Raw genomic sequence first — 18,155 nt, 5'->3', positions numbered from 1 at the left:
GCTACTAAACAAAAACAATAGACCTCTTAGAAGAAGTGCTAAATCTAGTAAAATCTAATATATCTAGTGCCTGCATAATGTGCAAGGCAAGACTTCGGAGGAATGGCTATGAAATAGATTCTGTCCTTCTTTCTAGTAAGGAATCTGTAATGATATTCCTAGGGCTTCCCCAGTGGCTCTGACAGTAAATAATCTGCCTGCAATGTGGGAAACCTGGGTTCATTCCCTGGGTCAGGAAAATCCCCTGGAGGAGGGCATGGCAACCCACTCTAGTATTCTTGCCTGGAGAATCCCTATGGACAGAGGAGCCTGGCGGGCTACAATCCGTGGGGTCTCTAAGAGTTGGACATGACTGAGCGACTAAGCACAGCACACTGACATTCCTAAACAAAATAAGTGAAAGTAAAGTAGAAAATATTTCCAGGAGCAGCTATTAAAAACTTACAGAGGTACCTCTTTAATGATATAAGGAAATTCTGGGTACCATAGGGGTGTCTTGGAGTAGGAAATGACAACCCACTCCAGTATTCTTGCCTGGAAAATTCTATGGACAGAGAAGACTTGTGGGCTACAGTCACATAGGGTTGCGAAGAGCAACTGAGCATAGGGATGTCTATTTATATCTACGTAGAATTATCACTCGGAGAAGGCAATGGCAAGCCACTCCAGTACTATTGCCTAGAAAATCCCATGGATGGAGGAGCCTGGTAGGCTGCAGTCCGTGGGGTCGCTAAGGGTCGGACAGACTGAGCGACTTCACTTTCACTTTTCACTTTCACACATTGGAGAAGGAAATGGCAACCCACTCCAGTGTTCTTGCCTGGAGAATCCCAGGGATGGGGGAGCCTGGTGGGCTTCTGTCTATGGGGTCATACAGAGTCGGACACGACTGAAGTGACTTAGCAGCAGCAGCAGCAGAATTATCACTAGAGAGAGACTGACTATCAATGTGAGGGATACTAGAACTTAAGATTTCAGAAGAGTACTTTAAGATGTTAATAATACATGATCTGGAATGAATCTGTGTTAGTGGATTGTTCAAATATAATGAAGATGAAGGGAGCTGAAACTAAAAAAGAAAACCCTATACCTTTTTACCCCGTATTTTCAGTTTTAAAAACTTAAAGAAAGAACTACTTCATCAGCTCTTTTCATGTGAAGTTTGAAAAGTGTTCTTCAGCTAATTTTGATAATTCCTCCTAAAAGGCAGGGTTACTTATATCAGTGATGCTCACTTGAAATCATTAAGTCAAATTCCCTCACATAGCCTACATGTATATTCAGAATAAATATAGGTATTTTAAATTTAACAAAGTAAGTCAACAGAGACTAAAATATACAAACATAAAGCCTGTTGAGAAAAAAATAAGACAATTCAGGGTTAAGTTCCACTCTTGTTGCCATACAAGTAATTGTTACCACAGCAACCATAACAGTCTTATAAAAACACAAGTGATTTTTTAATCACTTTAAAATATCATGTTATCACTCTGTAATAGTTTTCTGTCTTACTCAGAATAAAATCTTTGCCATGGCCTGTAAGACCCTGCGTGGTCTGAGCCCTGCCAGTCCAGCAAGCCTTATTTCCTATGGTTCTCTCCCAGGTTTCTGTGCTCTAGCAGGTCTGGCTAACTTTTCCATTCTTTGAACACGTCAAACTTGTTTCTAGCTCATGGCTTTTTCCTTTGTTGTTTCTCATCTTGAAAGGCTCTTTTATCTTTCTAGGATGGGCTCTTGCTCTCCATTTAGGTCTCAACTGAAAAGAATCTTGCCTGACAATTACATCTACATCTTCATCCCACCCCCAGCACATACTGTCTATCCAATTATCTTGTTTTAGTCATGGTATTTATCGCTAAAAACCCTTACTTACGTTGTTTGTTAATTCTCTTCTCCCCGTTCCCATGAGAGCAGAGTTGCTATCTGTATGTCACACCCTTGTTTCCCCAGAGACTAGAACAACTCTGCCTGGTTACATAATAGCCTTGAATATGTATTTGCTTTGCTATTGAAAGAAATAAATACCCAGGGAAATGAAAGTTCAAGGAGAGACTTCTGAAAAGCTTTCCTAGAATGGGTAGGGGGCTGCTGCTGCTGTTAAGTCGCTGTAGGGGGAAAAGGGGGTAATTAGTAAAATCTCCTTTGATTATTTTTTATGAATCCAAGAAGACTCAATTTTAAAATGTTTAAATGACAGAAAAAAGACATACTACCTAATTGTAAAAATTCAAAAGAACCACTCCCCCACACATACATATTAATAGGGACTAAGGAAATGAAATTGGTGATATTGAAACACAGTTTTCTGTCTTTCGCTAATACCTGGACTTGTCTACTCACATCTACTTTTTTCTTTTTAACGCAGGGACTAAATTTGTTATAAAACAGACTCTGTGCATAATGTCAGAGTATGCTCTGCAAAGACCACCTGCATTAGAATCATATTAAGTGATTGTTAATGCAGATCCCTGTGCCTTGTTTAGAATTGGTCCAGGAATCTGCTGGCTACAGAAAGTTCTCCAAGTGAATATTTTATGTCTCTGAAGCTTTAGAACCCTAACCTCTCGACCCACTCTTGAGGAGTGTACGACCATCTGTCATAACAACTGTAAATGAAAACTACACAGATTGCTTAGACAGTGAAATGGGAGTTGTTGTTGTTTTTCTTTTTTGTTTTCTGCTGTATCAGGGTAGCTTCCTTATTCCCTTCCTTCCTTGGTTTCTTCTGAAACTGAAAGTGTTAACTTCAGTTTAGGTTCCTTACTATTTTCAGTCTTGCTATGTGTGTGTGCCTATATACTCAGTCATATCTGACTCTTCGCAGTCCTATGGACTGCAGCCCACCAAGCTCTTCTGTCCATGGCATTTCCTACTCCAGGGGATCTTCCTAATCCAGGGATCAAACCAAAGTCTCCTGCATTGTAAGGAGGATTCTTTAGCACTGCACCACCTAGGAAGCCCATACATACTTAGAGACTCAAAACAGATTTTGGTCGCAAAGAAGGAGCTGTTTCTCTGCCCCAAAAATGGTAGGCTTAACATTACACTATTAGTATTATTTCCCTTTAATCTCTGCTTTGGTCTTTCTCATCCTGTGATTTCCCTTATTTCAAATCCCTTTCTGCTTTACTGTAAGGGAAAGAGCTCAGGGAATGATGAGACTATTAGCTTATTGAACAGTATGTCTGCTACTTTGGAGCAGTTAACACAGTATCATGGCAAGCAGAATATAACAGGAGTGACTCTCTTCACACATGTATTTTATATGATTTAAATAAAATTTCAGAAGACACAAAGGAAAATATATGTTTGCCATCTGAAACTATAGCTTCAAAACCTGGCCTCCTCTTGTAGAGGTGTATTATTATCTTTTATTCCCAAAAGCCATAGTTATGAAAGGCTTCATTTCTTCTAAAGCCATAACTTGTGTAATTCATTGCTTTTGTAATTCATTGCTGATTTTTCTCTATATTTTACCTACCAGCAAACACTATAGAAATGTTCCAAAGTAACTTTGTAGTCAGTCTTGTTGCTTTGTTGTTTTGACATTTCTCCCTTTTAGTTTTCCTATTGGCAGAATTTTAACTTTTTCATTATTGTATAGTTATTTAATTACAGTTTATCTCATTACTTTTCCTCTTTTTATCGACTACCATTGTCTGTCCTTTAAACACAAAACTTTTCTTTTATATGACCTCAGGTCCCTTTTCAGCTTTGAGTTTTCTTTGTTCTGTAGAGTCTTAAATGTTCCAGAAATTAATCTCTCTCTTTATCATATTTTTCTGTCTTTTCTGATGTGGAAATATACAAAACTTAAATTCCTTGACACTTAACTAAAGCCACTCTTTAAGCCTTTTTCTGCCTATTTTATCTTCTCTGCTGCTAAGTCGCTTCAGTCGTGTCCGACTCTGTGTGACTCCATAGACGGCAGCCCACCAGTCTCCCCCGTCCCTGGGATTCTCCAGGCAAGAACACTGGAGTGGGTCGCCATTTCCTTCTCCAATGAACGAAAGTGAAAAGTGAAAGTGAAGTCGCTCAGTCGTGTCCGACTCTTCACAACCCCATGGACTGCAGCCCACCAGGCTCCTCCGTCCATGGGACCCTCCAGGCAAGAGTACTGGAGTGGGGTGCCATTGACTGTATGGAATTATTTGCTTTTAAAATAATTATCTGTGTAGTCTATCACCACCACCACCACTGGAATGTAAAGTCTATCATAGACTTTATTGTAGTCAAGCACCTAGAAAGGTGTGTTTGGCTACTGATTCACTGTCTACACAAAGGAAGATTAAAGCTAAATGTAGAACTCAATGTACATATCTGGAACTGTTTTTTCTTTATCATAACTGGAATTATCTTTTTGTAAATTGCTTTTTTAATCTGTCATACGTTTTGAAGCATGGCAGTCATGTGAGAGTGTACATATGTGTATATATATATTACACATATACATACTACATTGTATACTGTTTTCAGTATTCTATACATAACAGATGTTATACTTTTTTACTGGAGATTCCTTTCAGATAAGTTAATGTAATCAGTTTTTTGAATAATTACCTTTAAAACATGTGGCTTTTTACTTTTTTCTAAAATGACACTTTGAGATTGAAAATATCATTTAAGAATTAAAAGAGCATACCTCTTACTGAAACTTGAATTTTCTCCAAAAAGAAAAATCTTGTTAAAAAATCTTGTCTTTATCCAGAAGCCAAGGAAGAAAGCTATGGAAAGTTCTAGCAACAGTGATAGTGATTCAGGCACATCATCAGATACGTCAAGTGAAGGCATTAGTAGTAGTGATTCGGATGACCTAGAGGAAGATGAAGAAGAAGATCAAAGTGTTGAAGAAAGTGAAGATGATGATTCTGATTCAGAGACTGAAGCACAGCAGAAAAGTAACAACCAGGTAGGTATAAATAGTTTCATTGGGTGGTATCTGCTCATTATTCATATTTAGGAATTAACTGGCTTCTTAACTCTCAAAGTCTATATAGTTTAAAGTTTATCATTGCCTTTAGTTCTTCCTTTTGCACAAGAATAAAAAGGAGATAGGGAAACATTTTTAAAGGGACATTTTGTGAATTTTTTAGTGAGCTTTATGTATTTATCAATCATTAGAAACACTTCTTTAAGGTACCCTTTTTAGCCCCCATGATTTACTGCTTGATGTTCTTTGTTTTCACAGATGTTAAGAAGTTGGCTTTTAATTTGTATTTACAGGTGCTAATACATGGTGTTTCAGACCCAAAAGCAGAAGGACAGAAAGCAACTGAAAAAGCCCAGGAAAAAAGAATTCACCAGCCATTACCTCTTCTGTCTGAATCCCAGACTCACTCATCATTCCAATCCCAGCAGAAGCAGCCTCAGGTTTTGTCACAGCAGCTTCCATTTATTTTCCAAAGCTCTCAGGCAAAGGAGGAATCTGTGAACAAACACACAAGTGTAATACAGTCTACGGGATTGGTGTCCAATGTGAAACCTTTATCTTTGGTAAATCAAGCCAAAAAGGAAACTTACATGAAACTCATAGTTCCTTCTCCTGATGTACTTAAAGCAGGGAATAAAAATACCTCTGAAGAATCTAGTTCTTTGACCAGTGAATTGCGTTCCAAACGGGTGAGTTAAAAATAATTTATAGAAGAATTTTATTATTAGACAAAGAAGTCTTATGTAGTCTTACAATGTTTAAACTGAATTCTATTCTTAAATTTATACTGTCTTAGTCACCACAAATAGAATATTCACACCGGAAAACTAAATTTCTGTGATTTTATATTTACCTACACACCTGTTTAATATACTTTTGTAAACACAATCTTGTCATCTTTTCCTAGGCTTAGTAATTTAGCAGTAAGAGGATAAATATACTTTCATTGGACACTTCACAGTTACTTTTGTTTAGAATCAATTTCTTTTTTTCTAATATTAGTATATTCTTTTTTAAAGAAGTGAACTCTTGAATAATTTACCTCTATAGTCCTGTAATTTATCAATTTTAAGGGAAAAAATCCTTTCTAAGAACTGTTTTCGTTTACCATTCTTAATGAATTATACAAAACACAAAATATTTTGAGTAAATTTACTTATACAAACACTGGAACCACTCATCAGAAAACATTTTTCTTATTTATTTTCTTGCTGTTAATTTTATATTATTGTATAGTCTACAGTCATATGTTCAGAAGAATTCTAGTAATTAAATGACCAGTGCATTTTATTCTTGAACTCACCCAGACTGGAGAAAAAATATTCTGTTTGAACACAGTCGCCTGACTTTTGTTTATAAACACCATCATTAGTCATCCTAATCATTGGAAAAGACTTACTGTTTTGCCAACCATTTATTATTTAAGTGCTACATATGTATTTACTTATTGGATAACGACATCTGTAAGTGCCACTAATAATATCATGTACATATTCATATGATCAAATTGAGATTCGTATGACTTAACTCACCCAAGATCACATGCTAATTGATTATGGAGCTGGAATTCAAACTTAGATTCTATAACGCTAGAGTCCTTGTTCTTAATCACTATGATATGCTGCCTTTCTTTCTCCAAAAAAAAAAAAAATCACAATGTCCTTGTCCATTGACTCTTTATTTTTTAAATTAATTTTTATTGGAGTATATAGTTGATTTATAATGCTATGTTAATTTCTGCTATACAGCAAAGTAAATCAGCTACACATATACATATATCTCTTTTTTGGATTTCCTTCCCATTTAAGTTAGCACAGAGATCGTAAAGTTCTCTGTGCTATATAGTAGGTTCTCATTAGTTATCCGGAGAAGGCGATGGCACCCCACTCCCAGTACTCTTGCCTGGAGAATCCCGTGGACGGAGGAGCCTGGTGGGCTGCAGTCCATGGGGTCGCTGGGAGTCGAACACGACTGAGCGGCTTCACTTTCACTTTTCACTTTCACGCATTGGAGAAGGAAATGGCAACCCATTCCAGTGTTCTTGCCTGGAGAATCCCAGGGAAGGGGGAGCCTGGTGGGCTGCCCTCTGTGGGGTCGCACAGAGTCGGACACGACTGAAGTGACTTAGCAGCAGCAGCAGCAGCATTAGTTATCTATTTTATACATAGTAATGTATACGTGTCAATCCATCTCCCAGTTCATCCCACCTGCCCTCCCCCCATGGTATCCATATGTTTTTTACAGTGAAGAATGTGACGTGAAAGTGAAAGTGGCTCAGTTGTGTCTAACTTTTTGCGACCCCATGGACTATACAGTCCATGGAATTCTCCAGGCCAGAATACTGAAGTGGGTTTACCAGCTGAGCCACAAGGGAAGCCAAGGAATACTGGAGTGGTTAGCGTATCCCTTCTCCAGCAGATCTTCCCGACCCAGGAATCGAACCAGGGTCTCCTGCATTGCAGGCGGATTCTTTACCCAAGTAAGCTATCAGGGAAGAATTTAAGAACAAGGTCAAAGAAAAGTGAGGAAATCAAAACTCTTTTGAGAATATAAATGAGTAGTTCTAAAGCCTAAGTGTACATTAAAATCACCTGGAAAACTAAAAACGAACTATTTCGGAACAATTTAAAATCAGAGTCTTTTGTGTTGAGATTGAGATATTGCATGTCTAAAAAGCATCCCAAGTGATTCAGATGTGCAGCCAAATTTGAGAACCACTAATCTAAATGGAATGACAAGTAATATCATAATATCACACATATGACAACTTGTAATGGACTGGTCAATTGTTAGGAGTTATTGGCATCATATTATTGACTCTCTTTAAAAAGTTAAGCAAGTTAAAAATTACTTTGCATTGGTTACTTTAATTTTTCCGTGAATGTATATTCCACTTTAAGATAAATGAATTTACAGAGCCACATCAATAGTTACTTGTATTTTGAAAGTTTTCTTAATTTTTTAAGAGTTTCTTAAATTCCTATTTAAAGAATTTTATGTGACATCTATTAGAAAGTCATTTATTAAACATTTCCTTTATAAATATAGCCAAGCTAGGCTTTCTACCTTTGTGATTTTATGTAATCCTTACAAAATCGTGTGGCGTAAAGAAACTAAGGCTCAGAGAGGTTAAGTCACTTTTCAAATCATATAACAAGTTACGAGAAGACAGATTTTTAACCCCAGATCATTCTGATTTCAAAGCCCATGATAAAGGTGAAATAATTTGGTGTTTCTGAAATGATATGGTACTTAGTGGGAAATATTTTATGTGACTGCACATTCACAGTAGATTCAACTGTGAATGACTTTATATATTTATTAGTATCTAGAATTGAGTTAAGGGCTTACCAGGTGGCACTAGTGGGAAAGAACCTGCCTGGCAATGCAGGAGACATAAGAAACACGGGTTCAATCCCTGGGTCAGGAAGATCCCCTGGAGAAGGGCATGGCAACCCACTCCAGTATTCTTGCCGATAGAATGCCATGGACAGAGGAGTCTGGCAGGTTATATAGTCCATAGGGTCACAAAGAGTCGGACATGACTGAAGCGACTTAGCAGGCAGCAGTCAGGCATTGAGTTAAAGGGTATTTTTATAAATACTTCTCTTACATCAGCTTTCCTTCTTTATGTGACAGTCTCATATATTTAGAATTTTGCTTGATTTCTTATGACAGTTTCCATTATTTCACTCTTCCTTTTATGTATCTGCTTTCCACACTAGTTGATGATTTTCTTCAGTATTATTTAATTATTGGATCCTTTCAAACCTTATACTGTAGACATTTAAGTCAGTTCAGTTCAGTCGCTCACTAGTGTCCGACTCTTTGCAACCCCATGAATCGCAGCACGCCAGGCCTCCCTGTCCATCACCAACTCCCGGAGTTTACCCAAACCTATGTCCATCGAGTCGGTGATGCCATCCAGCCATCTCATCCTCTGTCATCCCCTTCTCCTCCTGCCCCCAATCCTTCCCAGCATCAGGGTCTTTTCCAATGAGTCAACTCTTCGCATGAGATGGCCAAAGTATTGAGTTTCAGCTTTAGCATCAGTCCTTCCAATGAATACCCAGGACCGATCTCCTTTAGGATGGACTGGTTGGATCTCCTTGCAGTCCAAGGGACTCTCAAGAGTCTTCTCCAGCACCATAGTTCAAAAGCATCAATTCTTCGGCACTCAGCTTTCTTCACAGTCCAACTCTCACATCCATACATGACCACTGGAAAAACCATAGCCTTGACTAGACAGACCTTTGTTGGCAAAGTAATGTCTGTGCTTTTTAACATGCTATCTAGGTTAGTCATAACTTTCCTTCCAAGGAGTAAGCGTCTTTTAATTTCATGGCTGCAGTTACCACCTGCAGTGATTTTGGAGCCCAGAAAAATAAAGTCTGACACTGTTTCCCCATCTATTTCCCATGAAGTGATGGGACCAGATGCCATGATCTTAGTTTTCTGAATGTTGAACTTTAAGCCAACTTTTTCACTCTTCTCTTTCACTTTCATCAAGAGGCTTTTTAGTTCCTCTTCACTTTCTGCCATAAGGGTGGTGTCATCTGCATATCTGAGGTTATTGATATTTCTCTCAGCAATCTTGATTCCAGCTTGTGCTTCTTCCAGCCCAGCATTTCTCATGATGTACTCTGCATATAAGTCACCCTGCATATAATAAGCTGGGTGACAATATACAGCCTTTATGTACTCCTTTTGCTATTTGGAACCAGTCTGTTGTTCCATGTCCAGTTCTAACTGTTGCTTCCTGACCTGCATATAGATTTCTCAAGAGGCAGGTCAGTATACATTAATTGTTATAAAGACAAGGGGTTTTGCCTAGAAGATTTTTTGCAGTCTCCAGAGACTCAGGTAAAGACTAGGGAAGCAAGAGCTTCGAGGTAGGACAAAGCTTTGCACCTCTGTCTTCTCATACTCCGATCACCCAAGGGGTATCTTGAAGTAGCAAGAGTTTTGCTACCATACAGGTCTTATTTTTCTCCCCTCCTACTTAATGTCCCACCCCTAATATCAAAAAGGATAGCACATTTGCTGTAAAAAAAGTAACTGATGCTAGTCAGGATAAAATACAGTCAGTTTTGGTTATTTTAGAACACCTTCAGATGTCAATATTTGAGAAGTAATTCTTCAGAGTTATAGAATGAGAGGCAATTTCAGAAAATTAAAGTATGAAACATAAAACTAAAGGGAAAGTTTTTGATTTTATGACTCTTGATCCTATATATTTGGAAGGACTATTAACTGCCTATTAAAAATATTAACTGCCTGTTAGAATACAAAGTGATTGTGACAAAATTTTGTTCCAAGAAATGAAAATACACTAAATTTTTCTGCTGAAAATTTAAATCAGTATGTATATAAAATATGAAGTATTGAGTACATTATATATATATACTCATATGCTATGCAATATAAATATTAAGTAAAATTAAGTATATTAAAATATTTTATGTAAGAGTTTACTATAAAATTCTTTTTAAAAAGATAAACAATTATGTAGTATAATATCCCATATTTTATTCACTGAATAAATACCAATTAAGCCCTTTCTCTTTGTGAAGCATTGCTTTATGTACAAATATTATATTTCAGTCTTTGTTTATAAAAAGTTAACTTAATTTTCTAAACAAATACCATTTAGATAAGTTAAATAAGATAAAAAAGTTTATATGGGAATTGTGTACTGCTTATTAGTACTGGTACTTCAAAATAGTTAATAAGTCATTCTGTGTGGCATTCCATCTCTATTTATATTTACGAAATAACCCACCACAAGTCTTTACTGACTTGCGTATTAAGAGTCCAGGTCCAGTGCTGACAGTACCGTTGATTTTAATTTCAAGGCAACCATTTTCATTGCAGAATTTTACCTTTCAAAATTTGACTTCTATTTCTATCAACTTCAGATATTTTAATCATTCTACTTCAGTTTTCTTTTTTATATTTTAGTTATACAAGTTTAATTAAATTCATATGATGTTATTCTTTTCATGAAGATCCTGATAATCAAATAAATTTTTGTTGCTATTTCCAGATGTAAATTTTATGGTTTAATAGTTTACAAGTGAATTTTTCCCAAAAAAGTATAATTTTTTTCTAAACTGTTTTATACGTTCTTTCCAATGCTAATGTGCTAAAGACACTACAAAGTAGATTTCACAGAACATTAAGCCTGCCTTTCTACTATCTTCAAATCATGGTTATTGTAGAAAACTACAGGATAGACTATGAGTGGGGACGTAAAAGAGCTCAAGGATAGGAGAGATGAGTACTTTAGGCTGGGACAAATATAGGAAGCATCTTGAGTTGGATTTTGAATAATGAACAGGATTTCATCAGCTTGAAATGTATTAGAGGAAGACATTTTATGCAAAGAAAATGCTTATAACAGACTGTAGAGGTGGTAAAAGTACTGTATGACATGTACCAGGCGTGGCCAATAGTCCACTTGGGCTACAGAGGTATGTTAGTGTCTACTTGAAAAGTAATTTGAATATCAGATGTAAGTGTTTAAGGTTTATAAAGTTGGCAGTGGAGGAAGAGGCACTAAAGGTTTTGACCAAAGAACTAATATAAAATGTAGCTTATTTTATGAGAAAATTGCCGTTGGTATATGCATATATTGGGAGTTGGGTAGGAAGAAGTGATAGTTTGTCTTAAATTTGAGCCGTATTTCAATGAAAGAATCCAAAACACATAGTATTAATGTGGCTGACTTGAAAAAAATAAAAGTAAAGATGGATGTTTTTAAGGTTTCAAGTTTGGGTCTTTGAGAAAAATGGGAACTGCAGTATAATAAGAGGGGAGAGCAGTAAGGAAACACATATTTTGAAGGGGAAAGACTTACTAAATTTTTAAATATTAAAAATTTTTAAATGTCTAGCCAGGGTTCAGCAATCAACTAGCCATCACTTCTACTATGTTTATAGCACTTAAATATCATGATTTAAATTTGTATATGACTAGTTGTTGTCAGATACAGAAGGCAAATAAAAGTAGTCTTTATTCTTATGATATATTATTGTTTTGTATTCTACTTTATTTTTCAACAGGAACAATATAAACAGACATTCCCAGCTCAGTTAAAGAAACAGGAGTCATCTAAGAGCCTGAAGAAGGTTATTGCAGCTTTGTCAAATCCAAAACCAACCTCTAGTTCACCAGCACTTCCAAAACAAACATTAGAAAACAGCAACCCTAATCCATTCTTGACAAATGCACTTTTAGGTAATCACCAACCAAATGGAGTTATTCAAAGTGTCATTCAAGAAGCTCCTCTGGCCCTCACTACCAAAACTAAAATGCAGAGTAAGATTAATGAAAACATTGCTACTGCAAGTAGCACCCCTTTTTCCTCACCTGTAAATCTGAGTACGAGTGGAAGAAGAACCCCTGGCAATCAGACAACTGTCATACCCTCTCCCTCTCCCATACTGCATAGTCAAGGGAAGGAAAAAGCAGTTAGCAACAATGTAAACACAGTGAAAACACAGCATCACTCTCATCCTGCAAAACCTTTAGTGGAACAGTTTAGAGGAACAGATTCAGACATTCTTAGTAGCAAAGATTCTGAAGATTCGAATGAGGATGAAGAAGAAGATGATGAAGAAGATGAGGAAGATGATGAAGATGATGACTCTGATGACAGCCAATCAGGTTGTTTTCTATTCTTAAGTTTAAAGTGTTTCTCTAAATGCTATGTGAACCAAAACATTTTAAAGAGGTTCTTCAAATCCACAGATTTGAAATTGTTGTCATTCACTGTTTCATGCAGCTCTGTGCCTTTCTGTAGTGAGTGGTAAAGTAAAGGAATAATTGAGATTGAAAATCCTAAGTTAAGTTCTCAGCTTATTAATTTAACACAAATAACTTTAAAATGATTATAAGTAATTCATGAATTAAGAACCTGAGGAACTTGCTTAATTTTCATTTAATTCATGATCACTCATTTGTCCTTTCTTCTTCATCTCCTCTACTACTTGTTAAATTGTGTCTCTGGATATTTTGAAGAAAGGCAAAATTTTACTCAGTCATTCAAAAACTACCAAAAAGCCTAAATCTCTATGAATATTTCTTAGCAACACAGAATTTATTTAATAACATAGAGTACCCTCTGATTTTATTTTCTTTTTAATTTCTTGTTTTATTTCCCTTTAACTCTCTTTCTTATTCCACAGAAGTTTGAAAATATAAAATATAAGATAGTTTAAAATTTAAATACAAAGATGAGATACATATTACAAAAGTTTTTGAATTTGTTCCTGGTCAGCCACGAATCCAATTTAAAATTTTCTATCTACCAATATAAGTAGGAAAATATAGTCAATTATACAATTTTAAAACTGTCTATAAGGTAAAAACAACCTACTTGCTCAGGGTAAGAATAACTTTTCCTAATAATATATTTTCCTAGGGTTCCCATAAACACAACTTTGCATGATACATAGTATTAATGGCTTTCAAAGGTAATTTTTATAATGAACTTCGATATGCGTAGCTAGTACTACACAAAACACAATTCCACAGAAGCTGTTGTTCTGGGAACCATTAAAATACAGGCCTAGTATCATTTGTGTAATTAGGTTTTACATATCTATAGGAGTAGATGCAAATTTATAGGACTACATTGCTAGCACAAACTTAAATTATTAAATCATTAAATTGTTCCCCACAGTTTTTTCTGTAATACTATCTTTTGTGAAGCCTGAGAAGCTTGATGAGTAGAATAACTGCAGCCCCAAAGCCAAGTATCTCTCCACCAAAATTGTTTTCTTTTGCCTCAAAACCCAGAACGGATAATGATAGTTCCAGAGTTCTCTTCCTCATACTGAACCTTGTGTACTTCTCAGATTATTGAAATCTATTGATTTAAATAATAAAATTCTGTTTCCTCTATACTTTAGTTTCTTTATTAAATTGAACATAATTTTGAAAACTCATCATGTGAATAGTGTCATGTGAGAAGAACTGTTTTATGATTCAAGTTTTATGATTTGAGTAAAACAGTTATTTTAATGAAGAATTTTAAGGATTTATGGCCTACATACCTTGTGCTCAGATAGCTTTTAAGATAGTAATTTTTCCATTTACTCTTCAGGAAAGTTGCTCATTTGAGTTCTCAGTCACAAATGCTGATTCCTGAACTATTCCATTTAGATACAAACTGCAAACTGTTGGTGATTATCTAGTTATAATATACAAATGCTTCTTTTACTTCCCAGAATCAGATAGTAATTCAGAATCAGATACAGAAGGATCAGAAGAAGATGATGATGATGATAAAGACCAAGATGAATCAGATAGTGATACTGAAGGAGAGAAAACTTCAATGAAACTGAATAAAACAGCTTCCTCTGTCAAAAGCCCTTCCATCAGTCTCACAGCTCACTCAACACCTCGTAACCTCCACATAGCAAAAGCCCCAGGCTCTGCTCCTGCTGCCTTATGTTCTGAATCCCAGTCACCTGCTTTTCTTGGCACACCTTCTTCCACACTTACTTCAAGTCCACACTCTGGTACCTACACTTTATTTTTATTATTATGAAGTAGAAATCAAACCATAACAAGAATTCTTATTTATACAGTGTTCTGGGGATGATCTCATTGGAATCAAGGGCTAGATTTTAGGCTAAGAAAGGTCAGCGTGTATTTTCAAAGGATATGACTCACTACCATTTTTTTCTCTGTGTTTCCAATTTAAGAACCTGATTGATGGCAGCTCTTGAGTTTAAATACTTTCCTGTTTTTATGTTCAGTTTATACTTCTAGAATTTAGAATTTGACTGACAGTTGGACTTTTTTTTTTGGTAATTTACAAAAATGAGCTCACTCTTTTTCTTAAGATACAATCGCATGTCTGCCCAACACATAGCCAATGTCACTTGTTTTAGTGAGTAGTAGTAGTATTTTATTAACATGCCATATCTTTTTTCCTATTTGATCTTTTATAAACTATTAGAGGTCTTCTTTAAAAGGTTTTGCATTATTACTCTCAACTTAATCTCTATTCTCAATTCAATAACTAAGAAAATATAGGCATGTATTGTGAAATAATATATTGTTTTACACATGTCACTCTTTTCTTGAAAATTTCTAGTTTTGTTTTCATTTGCCATGAACCAATATGATATCCAACTTATTTAAGATGTATCCATTTGTTTTGGTGAAGCTTGATCTTTGTCGTGAAAAATTTTCCATATAATTATAATCCTATTCTTTGTACTTTAATTAAAGTGCTTTTGACTATGGATTTATATGGCTAGAAAAGTTAGATTATTTTTAAATGTATGATCCAACTGTTGAAATTTTTCAACATCTTAAAACTCTTATTTTCAAAGAAAACAACTGTATATAGTTTCCCAAAACCTCTGTCTGCTATTTTCCTCCTACTTCTTTAGCCATTTCCTTAATAATAAGATGAGAGGAAAACTTTACCTTTTTACTTTCATTGTCTTTTCATTAGAGAGAAATAAATACTAGCTCTTATGTCATTGCAGACCAAAGGAAAAAAAAAACCCACTACTTTATATAGTGTGTTTTGTTGAAAATAATCTAAAAATAATGTACAAACTGCAGAAAAACACTAAATAATTCAAGTCATTAAGACACATTATTCGAAGAAAAGTTTCAAAACTATCAAAATTTTTTCATTTATATAAACTAATCTTTTATGTTAACTGGTTGAATTTTTTTGAAGGCACTTCCAAAAGGAGAAGAGTAACAGATGAACGTGAACTGCATATTCCTTTGGAATATGGGTATGCAAAATAAGATTTATCTTTATGCTTTTGCCCCACATATTTGTGCATGTTTTGATTTCTTATTCTCTACTGTTACTAACAGAAGTGAATATACTACTTAGTATTTATTAAAGCAGAAGAGCAAAGCTGACATATCTGAGGCTGATGTATCAGAAAACTAAAATTAAGCATAACTGCTGGGTTTAGGTATGATAGAGTTGGGATGGGATCATATGAAGCCAGGTGGGAATATAATTGAAAAAGTTGGAAGAGCAAATCATTTGGCAAAGAGCAGGGAACACAGAGTGTCAGAAGTTGTTGTAAAGATAGATTTAAAGGATGGTGAAAGCCACTGTAGGTAAAACTGAAAGACTTGAGCAGAATTTGGCTAAAATGGTTGAATAGGAACTGAGAATTTTCACACTGCAAGTTCATGATCCCCAAAAAGCAGAGAGACAAGTTTACTTTATTCTTCACATTTAAATTTTTTCAAATATAAATTCAATACACCCTGACACATTACTGAACATGTCCAAGTGAACATGCCAGTGTGATTTCTTAAAATTTTAATATTTGTTTAATATTTGTAAATTGAGTTTAACTTTAGTTAAATTACTTAGTAAAAATCTTAATTATTTTAGTGTATCTGAATTGTATGACTGGCTGTTTATATTTTTCTTTGTATTTTTTGTGTTATCTAAAGAGCATGTGTTCTTAAATTTTGTTAATTTTTATTTTTTAAAGTTTTCTTAAAACTAAGTATGTTATAACCCTCATTTCTATTATGTGTAGCTGGCAGAGAGAGACAAGAATAAGAAACTTTGGAGGGCGCCTTCAAGGAGAAGTAGCATATTATGCTCCATGTGGAAAGAAACTTAGGCAGTACCCTGAAGTAATAAAGGTACATACTTTTCACCAAATAACACACATTTGGTGCCTATTAAGCTTGCTTATGGGAAAAAAAGTACACTCCTTTCTCAAAGTTCTTTAACACAAAATATTCTCTCGTGTGAGACTAATGAATGTGCTTAACCTAAATTGATCTCCTGTTAAATCCATAGCCCTTTAATAGAGTATCCAAAACCACAGTGTCCTGAAGATAGCTATACATCAAATCTGGGTTGTAATTATTAAAACCTGAAGTGGAAAAATATGTGATTTTTTCAGTATCTCAGCAGAAATGGAATAATGGATATCTCAAGGGACAATTTCAGCTTCAGTGCAAAAATAAGAGTGGGTGACTTCTATGAAGCCAGAGATGGACCGCAGGTATCCACTTTTTAAAAAGTACAGTCTTTGAACCAAAAAGTAGTAACATAACCTAAATGAAGTAAACTTCACTACACTCTGGAGCATTGCCTTTGTTAGTTAATTCTTATAGCTATACATATAACTTTGTGGTAGACACTCACAAGGCCTCAATATACTGTGTTTCAGTAACAAGGAGCTTTGACTTTTTTTTTTTCAAATTTAAGTAAACTTTTTCCTGTTTGTTATTTCTGTCATTAATCTTGATAGTTTATACAGGTATAAAAGTATCTGCATGTTCATGAGAAATATAGGAAAACATTAGTTCCCTGAAAGGTAAACATTAAAAAATATTTGAATAGGAAAAAATTGTTAAAAGTCCATCTAAGAGAGGATAGATATGCCTTAGTTTTGGGGAGGATCTTATGCATTTTATTATGCCATACAACATGATCCATTGTCACAAGTGTGCTAATTTTTTGATGGAGTTAGGGGGAATTCCATAATAATGGATGAATGAAATTTCTCCTTTTTGTAGAAATTGTATTTTAAAATAGTTACACACATTTATGAAAATATCATGACAGCTCTCTTTGAGTTTAAGGGTTAAGTATATAACCTCACCAATCACCACAAAGAACTTAGCACTAAAACCTCATTTCCTATGTTTCCTTTAATGGTGTGTCTTTGTTCCATACTTAGATTCAGCTACATGTGCTTATTTTTGCCTTTATTAACTCTATTGAAAGAAGTCCTAGTTATGGAGTGAGGAGATCTAGATTCTTGTTAATCCATGAAATAGTTTTATGATTTCAAACAACAAAATCATGCCCTCCTTTACTTCAGTTTCTTTCTGCAGAGTAGAGACAATCATAATTTTCCTTCTGCCTCATAAGATGATAATGAAGTTAAAATGAAATCATATGGATGAAAATGTTTTAAAGGGTTAAAATGCTCAGCCAACTGAAGTTTGTATTTTCCTTCTTGATTGAACTTTTCTTTTTTCCCATTATAATGCCCAGAAAGATATTCTTCTGGTGATTAATATTTTCTATTGTGAATGGGCAAGTTTTTCCATACTATCTTACCCTTTAATTTTATAGTATAGAAGTAGAAAATTACTTCCTAATTCTTTAAGAGAGTCATTCATTTTGAGAGCTCAAAGATTAAGGACGTTTTCCAAGATTACAAAATCTCAACCAGGTAGAAACCTAACTGAACTCAAG

General features: G+C 35.1%; 1 protein-coding gene across 19 annotated transcripts in view; it reads left to right on the top strand.

Moving 5' to 3' along the window:
• Window positions 1-18,155, top strand: part of BAZ2B (bromodomain adjacent to zinc finger domain 2B) — a 418,491-nt gene that overhangs the window by 295,437 nt on the left and 104,899 nt on the right. For 13 of the 19 annotated variants that reach the window (XM_055397431.2, XM_055397444.2, XM_055397442.2 and 10 more), the window contains 7 exons: window positions 4,709-4,909; window positions 5,224-5,619; window positions 11,995-12,598; window positions 14,164-14,457; window positions 15,639-15,699; window positions 16,474-16,582; window positions 16,849-16,950. In XM_055397431.2, coding sequence (XP_055253406.1) covers window positions 4,709-4,909; window positions 5,224-5,619; window positions 11,995-12,598; window positions 14,164-14,457; window positions 15,639-15,699; window positions 16,474-16,582; window positions 16,849-16,950 — 1,767 coding nt within the window. The remainder of the gene's footprint in view (window positions 1-4,708; window positions 4,910-5,223; window positions 5,620-11,994; window positions 12,599-14,163; window positions 14,458-15,638; window positions 15,700-16,473; window positions 16,583-16,848; window positions 16,951-18,155) is intronic. The other 6 variants (XM_055397446.2, XM_055397445.2, XM_055397440.2 and 3 more) reach the window with 2 other exon arrangements.

Source organism: Moschus berezovskii, chromosome 2 (genome assembly GCF_049115385.1).
Source record: "Moschus berezovskii isolate FMDL1 chromosome 2, NW_MosBer_1.0, whole genome shotgun sequence".
NCBI lineage: Eukaryota > Metazoa > Chordata > Mammalia > Artiodactyla > Moschidae > Moschus > Moschus berezovskii.
The sequence above is the reverse complement of the archived record's forward strand: the minus strand, read 5'-3'. Positions and strand labels throughout refer to the sequence as shown.